This window comes from Oncorhynchus keta, chromosome 17 (genome assembly GCF_023373465.1).
Source record: "Oncorhynchus keta strain PuntledgeMale-10-30-2019 chromosome 17, Oket_V2, whole genome shotgun sequence".
Classification (NCBI taxonomy): Eukaryota; Metazoa; Chordata; class Actinopteri; order Salmoniformes; family Salmonidae; genus Oncorhynchus; species Oncorhynchus keta.
This window is the reverse complement of record NC_068437.1, coordinates 38,922,151-38,937,624: the sequence shown is the minus strand read 5'-3', so window position 1 is coordinate 38,937,624 and position 15,474 is coordinate 38,922,151. Positions and strand designations below refer to the sequence as shown.

At 43.3% G+C, this 15,474-nt stretch overlaps 1 protein-coding gene across 1 annotated transcript in view; it reads right to left on the bottom strand.

Moving 5' to 3' along the window:
- Positions 1-402: 402 nt before the first annotated feature.
- Positions 403-15,474, bottom strand: part of LOC118396036 (neural-cadherin-like) — a 109,391-nt gene continuing 94,319 nt past the window's right edge. The window contains exons 29-31 of the mRNA XM_035790182.2: positions 6,038-6,302; positions 4,504-4,693; positions 403-3,416 (exon numbers count right to left, since the gene is read on the bottom strand). Of these exons, the coding sequence (XP_035646075.2) occupies positions 3,128-3,416; positions 4,504-4,693; positions 6,038-6,302 (744 nt within the window). The 3' untranslated portion in view covers positions 403-3,127. The remainder of the gene's footprint in view (positions 3,417-4,503; positions 4,694-6,037; positions 6,303-15,474) is intronic.

Here is a 15,474-nt window from a genome sequence, read left to right as displayed (position 1 = left end):
AAATGGACGCACACACGCACCAAGCCATTGACAATGAAGAACACACACGTGCATACGCACACATACAGACTCCGATGAAAACACACACAGAGATGTGCAGTGGTCGTGTTGTGATATCTTCAAATATATCAATATAACTCAGGCTGGAGACCTTACACAGCTCCTATCCATCAATCCACATGCTGCTGCTTTGAGGTTATCCACCAGCCATGGTGGTCTTGGGATGTTGGGTTGAATGTTTATAGTAACATGAAGGGTATGATATGGATAAATCGGAATGATGTACACATGAAACATTTATGCATGTGTCAGAAACTCAATGATATACAACATAGAAAATGGAGAGAAAATATACATTGCAAGGAGAAGGACATAAATTGGAGACAGATGAGAGAATAGAAATGGTGTGAGAAAGCTTTATTGGGGAAAGTATGTTCTAATACAAAAATACAGGTACTTTTACGACTATTTACATCCATTCCCATTCTATATGGAAAGGCAATTTAATATTTTGTTCTTCATTGAATATCAAATCCAACAACACAACAGTAAAAATGTAATTGTGATGGACAATAAAGCTTTTAAATTTAGAATTTCAAACCCATTTAACAGGCTTAATGAAGCATACTTATATTGCCCAAATGTGCTCGTCTCTGGTTCTGTCTGTAGCAAAAGTTGAACTCGGCAATCAGCCAGTCTGATGGGTTATGTCAATCTGAATTATGGATGATCACTTTTAATGGAGTTTGAGGCAGAGGAGCAGAGACAGAGAGTTCCAGTTTAATTTAGCAGCGTGACTTCACCCCGCCTTAGTGTGTGTTGTGTGTAATGTGTGTGCGGCTTCTCCCGGTGTCGCAGTCTGTCTGGGCCTATGAGGCGTGTTTGTCACTTGCAGGCACACGAACACATGCGCACACAAACACACACGCATGCATGCACACAGACACAACTCTGTCATCTCCACCAAGCCTTGTCTTCTCTCAGTTATGACGTAAAGGGAGGAGGATGAGGTGGTCGCCATGACAACTTTAACAGTTCATGAAAGGACCTTCAACCGTGTTATCCTGTTAAAGACGGCCCCAGTCTAAGAACTGTAGCCTGAGTCTTGTAAGAGACGGACAAGTGTCACTAGCTACTGTACTGTATTTCCTGTTACAGAGACGGTTGGAGAAAAGTTCATACAAACTCTTGGCGACCTCTCATTTGATATATATTGAAGAAATAGGCTAATTCATCTGGAGATCAAAGGTTTGAGTGCAGCTTATAAATGCCAGGAACTAAAGTAACTGTAGCAACTAGGTACCTTACATGACAGCACCAGGCAGTTTCATTTACACATTCAACACCTGAATGTTCATAAATGATGCCAAGGCCTCAGTTTGTTATCTTTGTATTCATTATAAAACTGAAGTATCGTTTTCTCTCAGGGAGCCAGCGTGTCAAAATAACTGATGTTGCAATTCACCAGCCAAATGCCCCAGGAAGGTGTTGGGTTTTGGAGTCAGTTATAGCGCTAGTAGAGACAGTGTATTGAATCGTCAGACCATTTTATAACCCTGTTGGTGACGGAGAGCCTCATAAACTGTATAGTAGTAGCTCCATGGAGAGATAGCCCTCTGTACTGGACACAAAACACAGCTTACTACGTGTCAGAAACAAAGGGGTTGTTCCATGAAATGAGTGTCTTTTGCATCCCTTTTATATATTAAACAGAAATTGTGCACAAATATTGAATTTTACAGCCTGTTATATTAAATGAAATGCCCTTTAATGTAGACAACATAAATAATTAAATCAATCAGATTTTTTTATGAGTAAAGGCTTGCTAAAATTCCCTTCATCAACCCTGTTTCACCATCATTGTGAAGCCCTAGTTATTTTGTTGCTTTGACAAAGTCATTTACGTAGATGATTATTTATTTCATGTGATTAGTGATTCATTTACATCTCTCCCTCATTTTTGGGTCGGCCATGTTATGTGAACTCAATTATTTTTTTTATATATATGGTAAAACTATTCCTTTTTAAATATTTATTTCAATAGAAACATTGAACATCTAACCATAGTATAAAAGCAGGTGAACTGGTTCTACACTTTTTTGGTGGAAAACTGAGCTGGTCAGGCATAACACCTCAACCCTGTTACCCATGTAGACAGACTAGAAATGTTTTAATAACCATGTCTTCTTTTTGTGAAGCTTGCATTCAATTGCCACTCCCTGTTGCACACAAGTTTCCATTCCGCCTGTCACAAGGGGTTTATGGTTGATTTACAAAGAAATCGTCAACACTGTTTCTTTATTTGGTGCTCTTGAGATTGGGAAAATGTGTTTTTTTATGAAGAAAGAACTGCTCTTTGTAGCAGAATGATTTCACCCAATTTCAACAGAGTTTTTGTTTGACCAATTTACCCTTCTCAAAAGGAACTGAATTGGTGGAATGAGCCAGACATGGACACATTTAGGTTAAAGGAAGAATGGAGAAGAAAGTAATTGACAAAGAAATACGGAGGGAGAGATAAAAACAGACATAACGGAACTGGAATGACAAACAGATGAGATAAAACAAGTCGGACAGATAAAAAGGAAAGACAAAGGAGGATGACAAATACAAGTCTGAATTTACATCACAAACATCAGGACAAAATAGATGTGAGGAGGGGATGACTGAAGGGCCCCCCAAAACCTTTGACCTGTGACCCAGTGAAAGCTTTCAGAGTTTTTTCTTATGGCTCAGTCGACAAAATCAATGTTTCTAGCCAGGACCTTTGCAGCCACACTGACTGAGCCTACTCACAGACCCTGAGGCCCAAACTAACAAAAGACTTGGGGCTCAATACCATCGAACCCACATTCCAGTGCAGTATCTCGTTTTCCCAAGGCGAAAATCAATCCCAGATGATTTGGGTACCGCAAGAATCTATTACCAGGTAGACATGTCTCACAGGTTGAAACATTCAGTTCTTACATCTAGAAATCTGTGTACCCAGTTTAAAAATAAAGACACTGCATAAATGTTAATATGGTGTGTTCCATTGAATTCCAGCCTTGGGAACAACCAAAACCAGATTAAATCAGATTGAACTAGATGAAACCAGACGAGAGAGTGAGGATGAAAGATGGTATGGTCACCACAGGTAGTAGATGACATAGTCCATATAGCTACCTAGGAAGGCCAGGACACAGATACTGATGGCAAACGCAGAGCTGAGGCTCAGCGTGTTGCTGTCGTCGTTGTGGTACAGTGCCAGAGAGACCTCACAGTGGAGCCCGCGATAGCCCTCCGAGCAGTGACACGAGTACTTGGAGGGGGAGTGGGCCACACAGGTGCCATGGCGACAGGGCCTGCTGGCGCACAGCGTGTAGACGCAGACCTTGCCCGAGGCATTCTTCTTCATCATGTGACCAGGGGGGCACCTGTGGAGATGCAAATGATGAAGAGGTTGTGGTGACTGATTAGGCTATCATTGGATTTTATTTTAATTTTTTTTATATAAGGGAATAGCCAACCTGGCACTGTGAAAATCTACAGGTACACCCTTAGAAAAAAAAGGTGCTATGTAGAACCTAAAAGGATTCTTCAGCTGTCCCCATAGGATAAACATTCGAAGAACACTTTTTGGTTCCAGTTAGAACCATTTTGGGTTCTATGTAGAATCCTTTCCACAGAGGGTTCTACATGGAACCAAAAAAGGTGGGGACAGCTAAATTACCCTTTTGTCTAAGAGTGTATTGTTTCTGATAGCTATATCTGATACAATGTTGTCGTTTCAGAAATACAGTTGAAGTCGGAAGTTTCCATACACTTAGGTCATTAAGCAAAGCACTCTCAGTAACAGTAGCCTTGTTGTTCCATGTCCTCATTTCTGTCAGTATATTTCCGCCGCTCCTGAAGATAGTCTCTCCAAGCTTAGTACCCTGTGAGGACATCCCATAGTGATGAAAGGCTTTTGGAGTAGTTTTACACGCTCTGATCCCAGTCAGTACGACATGAAACACTGGAGTCCTGGGGTGTTTAAAGACACTGCTGCCAAAACACTCCCTGTCACTATGATTAGAACAGGGCTTTATTCAGCTCAGGTTGACACACGGCTAGGATTCTCAAAAGAGCTAGAAAGACAGAGAGAAAGAGAAGAGAGAAAGACAAAAGAAGGTTGTCCCTGTCTGACCTGGCCAAGGTTGTAACGTTCAGGACAGGTCAAAACAGGCCATACAGTAGACTACTAAGCCTTGTCCAGTTGTTAAGCTGCTACATACCTAGTCCAGGTACAACTGACGTGTCTTTGTCTGGGGGGATGTTTTCTGCTTGAAGAGAAGTTAGTGTCTCTTTGTTATACTGGGACAGTGAATGGCCAGTGTGGCATAATTCAAGAAGTTGTGGTCTATAACCAATGACCAGGCCCTAGAGTTCTTCCTGAGCATGTGACCACACCTGGAAAATTGCTGGCCCTCAGTTATAGCCCAGAGTTTTTCCTTACATGATTTCCTGCTGCCATTTATGTACCTGCACTCGTGTTTCCTCCAGAGGTCCATGCAGATGAAAGGGGGAGAGCACTGGTGTTTCCTGCAGGCATCTGAGGGGCAGCCTGGGGAGACCCCTTGAGAAGTGACCACCTGGAGCCCCTCAGACCCCACAGAGGGCTGCTTGGCAATGGGCATGGGCCGCCCATTCAGCCTTAGGTCTCGCAGACATCCTGGAGGAAAAACACAAGAGAGGGAAAGAGAGATAAGACAGCAATATAAGTGACATTCAGGCCTAAGGCAAAAAGCATTTAAGTAAGTTTCATGAAGGGACAGAGACACATGAACACACAGGAATAGAAGAACCCCCCACACACACACACACACACACACACACACACACACACACACACACACACACACACACACACACACACACACACACACACACACACACACACACACACACACACACACACACACACACACACACACACACACACACACACACACACAGCCCAGGGCTTTTCTGTCAGTGCGAGCCCTGTTTTGAAGGATATTTACTCCGTTAGTTTGGCTGGCCAGCCTCTGGGAGGGAGAGGCGAAACACATTTATACAGAGGGGGTGGGGGTTTCTCCTTACATGGAGCAGGGACAAAAATGTGCAGTATTATAGCTAATCTCATGCTATTTTAGAGGTCAGGGATTCTTGAACGATGGGACAATCTAAACTTTTCAAATATTTAACTTAATTTTAATAAAATGTGTAATATATACAGTACCTGTCAAAAGTTTAGACACACCTACTCATTCCAAGGTTTTTCTTTTGACTATTTTCTACATGTAGAATAACAGTGAAGACGTGAAGACATCAGAACTATGAAATAACACATATAGTAACCAAAAAAAGTGTTGAACAAATCTAAATATATTTTACATTTCAGATTCTTCAAAGTAGCCACCCTTTGCCTTGATGACAGCTTGCACACTCTTGGCAAATCTCGGACACATCTTTTAGGAATCACAGTTTTGACAGAAATATTCTTTAAAGCAACAGAGGGCCATTGCAAGAAATTACATAAGATTTATTTTTCAGTTAATATAAAAAAAATTGAAGAGTTTGAAAATGTGATCCTTTGCTCTATGTGTGGAAAGGGCCAATATAAAAATGTACAATAAATGTATAATATTCCACTAAATGTACATGTTAAGCTCAAATAATGCTACACAATACAACTATACAAATAAAGTTTCCCTTCTGGACAAGGATTGTCCCGACTTTCAAGAATCTGAGCTAATTTCTTTTTATTCTACACATTCTGTCCATGAGGCTGAGAGAGAATTTAGCAGTTTTAAAGCTAATTTGTGTAATTTTTAACATTTATTATGACATGAAATAAAAGGAGGGCCCCTGAGCCCCCAAAGTTTGTGGGCCCCCAGCCTTGTGGGGGTTGGATGGGTGTGTGCTACGCTATTGGAAGTTAGGTGGATAGTACAGTATTAGAGGGCTGTACCAGGGGGCAGTACCAGGGGACAGTACTAATGGTCAGTACCAGATGGCAGTACCAGTACCATACCTAGGAAGCTGCGGTTGTGTCCTGAGGGGAAGGAGTTTCCCAGCATCACCACTGATTGGTCGATGACTATCTCCTGACTCCGCCCAGGAGCGGCCGTAACCTCCCGCCTTCCACCGCCACCGTCCAATTGAAGGGTGAACTCTTTGCCATGACGATCAAGCTCCACCTCATGCCATTCTCCATTGTCAAGGCGATGGAAGGGCAGCGTGAGGTTGTAGGGTCTGTCACCCAGGTTGTAAAAGACAGCCAGTAGCCCCTGAAACATCTGAAATATGCAGAATATATCAATCAAATTAAATAATCCAAAATGGCTATAAAAATCACAGAGTTCGCCTTTAAAACTTGCAGTTCAAAAGTGGCAATGTACAATTAAGAAGGCAATTTTCTATTTTCAATTCAATTAAACCCATTGTATTTGATCATGCTTTACAAAACTGCCACGGACATCAATGAATTTAGTCCAGAGGGAGAATATCACAGACAACAATTATCCACAGCAGCTAAGGCTGAGCAAACACACTGCGCTGGAAATAGGGCTGAGGGGGGCTGCTGGCTGCTACAACTGCAGTTTGTACATGTCCATCCCCTAATTGGAAACTGTGGAGCAGAGATAATTCAATACTGTGTTTAATTATATGCAGCAATATAGCACAGCTTGTTTTAACTATTGCTCCCTCAGCATTGTCATCAGATCATAATGCCAACATTCTATTCCCCCGGACCCCTATGGAACCCCCGGGCAGCCTAAGCAAACAAAAGACAATGAACTCAATCGATCCAACTTTGAACAGAATCACAGAACATTTTATTATATTATATTATTTCACTGCAAAGGAAAAACTGACAATATTTTATTGAGTAAACCTTTCTATTTGACTTATAAAACACCGGCTAGGAAAATAAATAAAAAGCATCTTAATAAGCGATGAGGGTTATAAGCATTGATTTACACCTTTACACTAACACTCAACAAAATAAAGCAACCCTGTGGGTTTTAAAAACACGTTGAAGGATGCCATTATGTAAAGATAAAGACACATCAACAGGAAGTAGAAAAAGTTTCAGAGACCTAAAACTGGACAGTCCCCTGTAACCTTGTTAATGTCTAGTTATTCATTCAGCATGAATATCATCATCCATTTCCACCCCTTCTTACCCATCAGAGCAAGCAGGCTGAGGTTCTGAGAGACAGCCATGTAAATTGGTCTTGTTGTCAGGATCCACACTCAAGTGTCTATCAGAGAGCTCTGATGCTTTCCTAAACAAATGCTTCAGACAGAGTATGCTGCTTTTGCCAGAAAACTAGCGTTTTTAAACAGTTCGCCGACTCAACGCCGACTCAAAGATAAATACATTTTTGTCAAAATGTTATTATTGATATAGCCTTCTTCTGTTCAATGATCTCTACCTATATAGTACTCTAAATACCCAAATTCATGTTGTTAAGTTCAAAAGAATACAAGACAAAAATTGCTGACTCCATTCAAACCAATTAGGGTTCGGAACTTTAAAGCCAATTATCTCAGAATCATTATTTTGCAGACAGAACCTTATAGTCCCAAGGTTTTGATATATGGGGCTGGTAGGCAGAGAAGGGTAGAGGGGGGTTGCTGCTACACTGACTCAGATATTCCAAGAGGAGCAAGAGCAGTGCTATAGCAGTGAGACTGCATGTTGGTGCTCTCTCTGACACCAACAAGCTGTTGGAGAGATATGTTTGTCACGAGGAAGCAATAGTAGGATAGAGCAGTGGAAACAGCTGACCTGTTTGGGTAGGTGTTCTTGCGTGACAGACGCTAGCCGAGCAGTCTCCTGCCAGGTGTTGTAGACACACTGTCACTCAGAGGCCAAAAGCTCCTACAACCATTGAACCCCAACATCCTATCTCCACAGAAATGGCATTCACACTCAGATGTGTTCTATTTTCGATTTTCCTGGCAAAGCCAGACAGAGAAGAGCCTTATGTAGCAGACACTAATTGAAAATGCCACTTCATGTTTTCAAGTTCAAACAGTACACAATTCGAGCAATCCACTGAAAATTCGAGCAATCCACTGAAAAAGCTCTCAATAATAGCTTGAAGGAGAAAAGACAGAATTGGCTCTTTCCACTGAAGACAGCTCTTACGTCCAACTAATAACAGCTACCCACTTTCCTATACCCTAATACTGAAGGAGAGATGTGCTCATCACGAGACAGTAGACACTAGACACTGAAATAACCCTGAAAACTGTTCTGTAATGTTCCATAGGCACATCTCAAAACAACCCTAAGGCAATATAAGTATACTCCGAACATACATATATTACCCACCCTGTCTTCCAAGCCTGCTATTACTCACTCCACTGTTAAGAAGTCAAGCCTACGGTTGAAAGCCTACGGTTAAATTGGATGGAGTCTATCACAGTGCCATCCGTTTTGTCACCAACGCCCCATATACTACCCACCACTGCGAACTGTATGCTCTCATTGGCTGGCCCTCGCTACCAATTTGTCGCCAAACCCACTGCCTCCAGGTCATCTATAAGTCTTTGCTAGGTAAACCTTATCTTAGCTCACTGGTCACCATAGCAGCACCCACCCGTAGCACATGTTCAGTAGGTATATTTCACTGGTCACCCCCAAAGCCAATTCCTCCTTTGGCTGCCTTTCCTACCAGTTCTCTGTTGTCAATGACTGGAACAAATTACAAAAATCACTGAAGCTGGAGACTCATATCTCCCTTAAAGCATCAGCAGTTAGAGCAGCTTCATTGCACCTGTACGATCATTGCACCTGTACGTAGCTCATCTGTAAATAGCCCACCCAACTACCTCGTCCCCATGTTCTTCTTTTTTTCTCCTTGCACCCCAGTATCTCTACTTGCACATTCATCTTCTGCACATCTATCACTCCAGTGTTTAATTGTAAATTGTAATTACTTTGCCACTACGGCCTATTTATTGCCTTACCTCCCTAATCTCACCTCATTTGCACACACTGTATATAGACTTTTCTATTGTGTTATTGACTGTATGTTTGTTTATTCCTTGTGGAACTCTGTGTTGTTGTTTGTGTCCCACTGCTTTGCTTTATCTTGGCCACGTCGCAGTTGTAAATGAGAACTTGTTCTCAACTGGCCTACCTGGTTAAATAAAGGTGAAATAATAAATAATTTAAAAAACCATACACATTGCAAATTGAGAAATCATGTGACTTAACTGAATAAAAAGAGACTACACTATGAAACAAAGAAATGACATAAAGAATGGTAGAAAAACGCTTTGGAGCAGCTTAAATGAAATGTTGGGCAAAAAGGCAATCTCAGCTCCATCATTCATTGAATCAGATGGCTCATTCATCACTAAACTACTTGAATTATTTTCTCATTGGCAAGATTAGCTAACATAGGCATGACATGCCAGCAACAAACGCTGACACTACACATCCAAGTATAACTGATCAAATGATGAAAGAACTGTAATTTGTCAATTCTGCAAAGAAGTGAAAAAAATATTGTTGTCTGTCAACAATGACAATCCACCAGGGTCTGACAATTTGGATGCAAAATTACTGAGGGTAATAGCCGATGATATTGACACTCCTATTTGCCATATCTTTAATCTAAGCCTCCTAGAAAGTGTGTGCCCTCAGGCCTGGAGAGAAACTAAATGAATTCTGCTACCCAAGAATAGTAAAGCCCCCGTTACTGGCTCAAATAGCCGACCAATCAGGCTGTTACCAACCCGTAGGAAACTAATTGAAAACATTTTTTTTAGTTTGACCAGATACAGTGGCTTGCGAAAGCATTCACCCCCCTTGGCATTTTTCCTATTCTGTTGTCATAAAACCTGGAATTAAAATTAATTTTTAGTTGGGGGGGGTTGTATCATTTGATTTACACACCATGCCTACCACTTTGAAGTTGCAAAATATTTTTTAATGGTTAAACAAACAAGAAATATAACCAAAAAAATGGAAAACTTGAGTGTGCATAACTATTCACCCCACGAAAGTCAATACTTTGTAGAGCCACCTTTTGCAGCAATTACAGCTGCACGTCTCTTGGGGTATATCTCTGTAAGCTTGACACATCTAGCCACTGGGATTTTTGCACATTCTTCAAGGCAAAACTGCTCCAGCTCCTTCAAGTTGGATGGGTTCTGCTGGTGTACAGCAATCTTTAAGTCATAGCACAGATTCTCAATTGGATTGAGGTCTGGGCTTTGACTAGGGCATTCCAAGACATTTAAATGTTTCCCCTTAAACCACTCGAGTGTTGCTTTAGCAATATGCTTAGGGTCATTGTCCTGCTTGAAGGTGAACCTCCATCCCAGTTTCAAATCTCTGGAAGACTGAAACAGGTTTCCCTCAAGAATTTCCCTGTATTTAGCGCCATCCAACATTTCTTCAATTCTGACCAGTTTCCTGTTGCCACCATCGTAATTTACTGTGGGGATGGTGTTGGGTTTGCACCATACATAGCGTTTTTCTTGACGGCCAAAAACCTCAATTTTAGTCTCATCTGACCAGAGTACCGTCTTCCATATGTTTAGGGAGTCTCCCACATGCCTTTTGGCGAAGACCAAATGTGTTTGCTTATTTCTTTCTTTAAGCAATGTTTTTTTTTTTCTGGCCACACTTCTAAGCCCAGCTCTGTGGAGTGTACGGCTTACAGAGCTGGGGTTTACAGAAAAGTGGTCCCATGGACAGATACTTTAATCTCCGCTGTGGACATTTACAGCTCCTTCAAGGTTATCTTTGCTCTCTTTGTTGCTTCTCTGATTAATGCCCTCCTTGCCTGGTCCGTCAGTTTTGGTGGGCGGCCCTCTCTTGGCAGGTTTGTTGTGGTGCCATATTCTTTCCATTTTGTAATAATGGGTTTAATGGTGCTCTGTGGGATGTTCAAAGTTTTGGATATTTTTTTATAACCCAACCCTGATCTGTACTTCTCTACAACTTTGTCCCTGACCTGTTTGGAGAGCTCCTTGGTCTTCATGGTGCCGCTTGCTTGGTGGTGTTGCAGACTCTGGGGCCTTTCAGAACAGGTGTATATATACTGAGATCATGTGAAAGATCAAGTGACACTTAACTTCTTCGAGATAGGGGGCGCTCTTTTAATTTTTGGATAAAAAACGTTCCCATTTTAAACAAGATATTTTGTCACGAAAAGATGCTCGTAATCGACAGCTTTGGAAAGAAAAAACTCTGACGTTTCCAAAACTGCAAAGATGAGAGTGCCCCAGAACGAATGCTACAGGCGAAACCAAGATGACATTTCATACAGGAAATGGTTCAGATTTCAAATGCGCTGTGTTCCAATTTTTTTTTTACCTTTATTTTACTAGGCAAGTCAGTTAAGAACAAATTTCTTATTTTCAATGACGGCCTAGGAACAGTGGGTTAACTGCCTGTTCAGGGGCAGAACGACAGATTTGTTCCTTGTCAGCCTTGGGATTTGAACTTGCAACCTTCCGGTTACTAGTCCAACGCTCTAACCACTAGGCTGTGAATGCGCCAGGAATGAGCCTGCACTTTCTGTCGTTTCCCCAAGGTGTTTGCAGCATTGTGACGTATTTGTAGGCATATCATTGGAAGATTGACCATAAGAGACTGCATTTACCAGGTGTCCGCTCGGTGTCCGCTCGGTGTCCTCCGTTGAAATTAGTGCGTAATCTCCAGCTCCATGCGCGTTCCATTTTCTTCAGAGGAGAAAGTCAACTGCCACGAATGATTTATCATCGATAGATATGTGAAAAACACCTTGAGGATTGATTCTAAACAAAGTTTGCCATGTTTCTGTCGATATTATGGAGTTAATTTGAAAATAAGTTTGCGTTGTAATGACTTAATTTTCTGGGTTTTTTCTTACCCAAACGTGATGAACAAAACGGAGCGATTTGTCCTACACAAATGATCTTTTTGGAAAAACTGAACATTTGCTATCTAACGGAGAGTCTCCTCATTGAAAACATCTGAAGTTCTTCAAAGGTAAATTATTTTATTTGAATGCTTTTCTTGTTTTTGTGAAAATGTTGCCTGCTGAATGCTAGGCTTAATGCTATGCTAGCTATCAATACTTTTACACAAATGCTTGTTTAGCTATGGTTCAAAAGAATATTTTGAAAATCTGAGATGACAGTGTTGTTAACAAAAGGCTAAGCTTGAGAGCTAATATATTTATTTCATTTCATTTGCGATTTTCATGAATAGTTAACGTTGCGTTATGGTAATGAGCTTGAGGCTATAAATAGGATCCCAGATACGGGATTGCTCGTCGCAACAGGTTAAATAATGTCCACCTGTGTGCAATCTAACTAATGCTTGTTGAAGAACATTCAACAAGCACAGCACTTACACAAATTATTGATGACTGGCTGAGAGAAATTGATGATAAAACGATTGTGGGAGCTCTTTCGTTTGACTTCAGTGCAGCTTTTGACATTATCGATCATAGTCTGCTTTTATAATATATATATATATATAATAATATATGCCATTTAGCGGACGCTTTTATCCAAAGCGACTTACAATCATGTGTGCATACATTCTACGTATGGGTGGTCCCGGGAATCAAACCCACTACCCTGGCGTTACAAGCACCATGCTCTACCAACTGAGCTACAGGACTAGCTATTGGAAAAACGTATGTGTTATAGCTTTACACCCCCTGCTATATTGTGGATAAAGAGTTGCCTGTCTAACAGATCACAGAGGGTGTTCTTTAATGGAAGCCTCTCAAACATAATCCAGGTAGAATTAGGAATTCCCCAGGGCAGCTGTCTAGGCCCCTTTTTAAAATCTTTACTAATGACATGCCACTGGCCTTGAGTAAAGCCTTTTATATATGTATATATTTACATTTTATTTTCAATCTCTTTTCCATTTCAATTAAATAATACCTTCCGGTAACCTGCCTCACCCAGTGAGATATGGAACCACTATTATTTTTAATTTTTAGACCTTTATAGCAAGAACCATGGATCACCACAGATAACACTGCTACTCCTACTGCTCTCTCCTCGTCCGCCCACGTGTTCTCGCACACCCCGAGAGCTTCTGGTCAGCGGGGTGGTGGCACCGGGATCCTCATCTCTCCCAAGTGGTCTTTCTCTCTTTCTCCCCTTACCCATCTGTCTATCGCCTCCTTTGAATTCCATGCTGTCACAGTTACCAGCCCTTTCAAGCTTAACATCCTTATCATTTATCGCCCTCCAGGTTCCCTCGGAGAGTTCATCAATGAGCTTGATGCCTTGATAAGCTCCTTTCCTGAGGACGGCTCACCTCTCACAGTTCTGGGCGACTTTAACCTCCCCATGTCTACCTTTGACTCATTCCTCTCTGCCTCCTTCTTTCCACTCCTCTCCTCTTTTGACCTCACCCTCTCACCTTCCCCCCCTACTCACAAGGCAGGCAATACGCTTGACCTCATCTTTACTAGATGCTGTTCTTCCACTAACCTCATTGCAACTCCCCTCCAAGTCTCCGACCACTACCTTGTATCCTTTTCCCTCTCGCTCTCATCCAACACTTCCCACACTGCCCCTACTCGGATGGTATCGCGCCGTCCCAACCTTCGCTCTCTCTCCCCCGCTACTCTCTCCTCTTCCATCCTATCATCTCTTCCCTCTGCTCAAACTTTCTCCAACCTATCTCCTGATTCTGCCTCCTCAACCCTCCTCTCCTCCCTTACTGCATCCTTTGACTCCCTATGTCCCCTATCCTCCAGGCCGGCTCGGTCCTCCCCTCCCGCTCCGTGGCTCGACGACTCCTTGCGAGCTCACAGAACAGGGCTCCGGGCAGCCGAGCGGAAATGGAGGAAAACTCGCCTCCCTGCGGACCTGGCATCCTTTCACTCCCTCCTCTCTACATTTTCCTCCTCTGTCTCTGCTGCTAAAGCCACTTTCTACCATTCTAAATTCCAAGCATCTGCCTCTAACCCTAGGAAGCTCTTTGCCACCTTCTCCTCCCTCCTGAATCCTCCCCCCTCCTCCCTCTCTGCAGATGACTTCGTCAACCATTTTGAAAAGAAGGTCGACGACATCCGATCCTCGTTTGCTAAGTCAAACGACACCGCTGGTTCTGCTCACACTGCCCTACCCTATGCTCTGACCTCTTTCTCCCCTCTCTCTCAGATGAAATCTCGCGTCTTGTGACGGCCGGCCGCCCAACAACCTGCCCGCTTGACCCTATCCCCTCCTCTCTTCTCCAGACCATTTCCGGAGACCTTCTCCCTTACCTCACCTCGCTCATCAACTCATCCCTGACCGCTGGCTACGTCCCTCCCGTCTTCAAGAGAGCGAGAGTTGCACCCCTTCTGAAAAAACCTACACTCGATCCCTCCGATGTCAACAACTACAGACCAGTATCCCTTCTCTCTTTTCTCTCCAAAACTCTTGAGCGTGCCGTCCTTGGCCAGCTCTACCGCTATCTCTCTCAGAATGACCTTCTTGATCCAAATCAGTCAGGTTTCAAGACTAGTCATTCAACTGAGACTGCTCTTCTCTGTATCACGGAGGCGCTCCGCACTGCTAAAGCTAACTCTCTCTCCTCTGCTCTCATCCTTCTAGACCTATCGGCTGCCTTCGATACTGTGAACCATCAGATCCTCCTCTCCACCCTCTCCGAGTTGGGCATCTCCGGCGCGGCCCACGCTTGGATTGCGTCCTACCTGACAGGTCGCTCCTACCAGGTGGCGTGGCGAGAATCTATCTCCTCACCACGCGCTCTCACCACTGGTGTCCCCCAGGGCTCTGTTCTAGGCCCTCTCTTATTCTCGCTATACACCAAGTCACTTGGCTCTGTCATAACCTCACATGGTCTCTCCTATCATTGCTATGCAGACGACACACAATTAATCTTCTCCTTTCCCCCTTCTGATGACCAGGTGGCGAATCGCATCTCTGCATGTCTGGCAGACATATCAGTGTGGATGACGGATCACCACCTCAAGCTGAACCTCAGCAAGACGGAGCTGCTCTTCCTCCCGGGGAAGGACTGCCCGTTCCATGATCTCGCCATCACGGTTGACAACTCCATTGTGTCCTCCTCCCAGAGCGCTAAGAACCTTGGCGTGATCCTGGACAACACCCTGACGTTCTCAACTAACATCAAGGCGGTGTCCCGTTCCTGTAGGTTCATGCTCTACAACATCCGCAGAGTACGACCCTACCTCACACAGGAAGCGGCGCAGGTCCTAATCCAGGCACTTGTCATCTCCCGTCTTGATTACTGCAACTCGCTGTTGGCTGGGCTCCCTGCCTGTGCCATTAAACCCCTACAACTCATCCAGAACGCCGCAGCCCGTCTGGTGTTCAACCTTCCCAAGTTCTCTCACGTCACCCCGCTCCTCCGCTCTCTCCACTGGCTTCCAGTTGAAGCTCGCATCCGCTACAAGACCATGGTGCTTGCCTACGGAGCTGTGAGGGGAACGGCACCTCAGTACCTCCAGGCTCTGA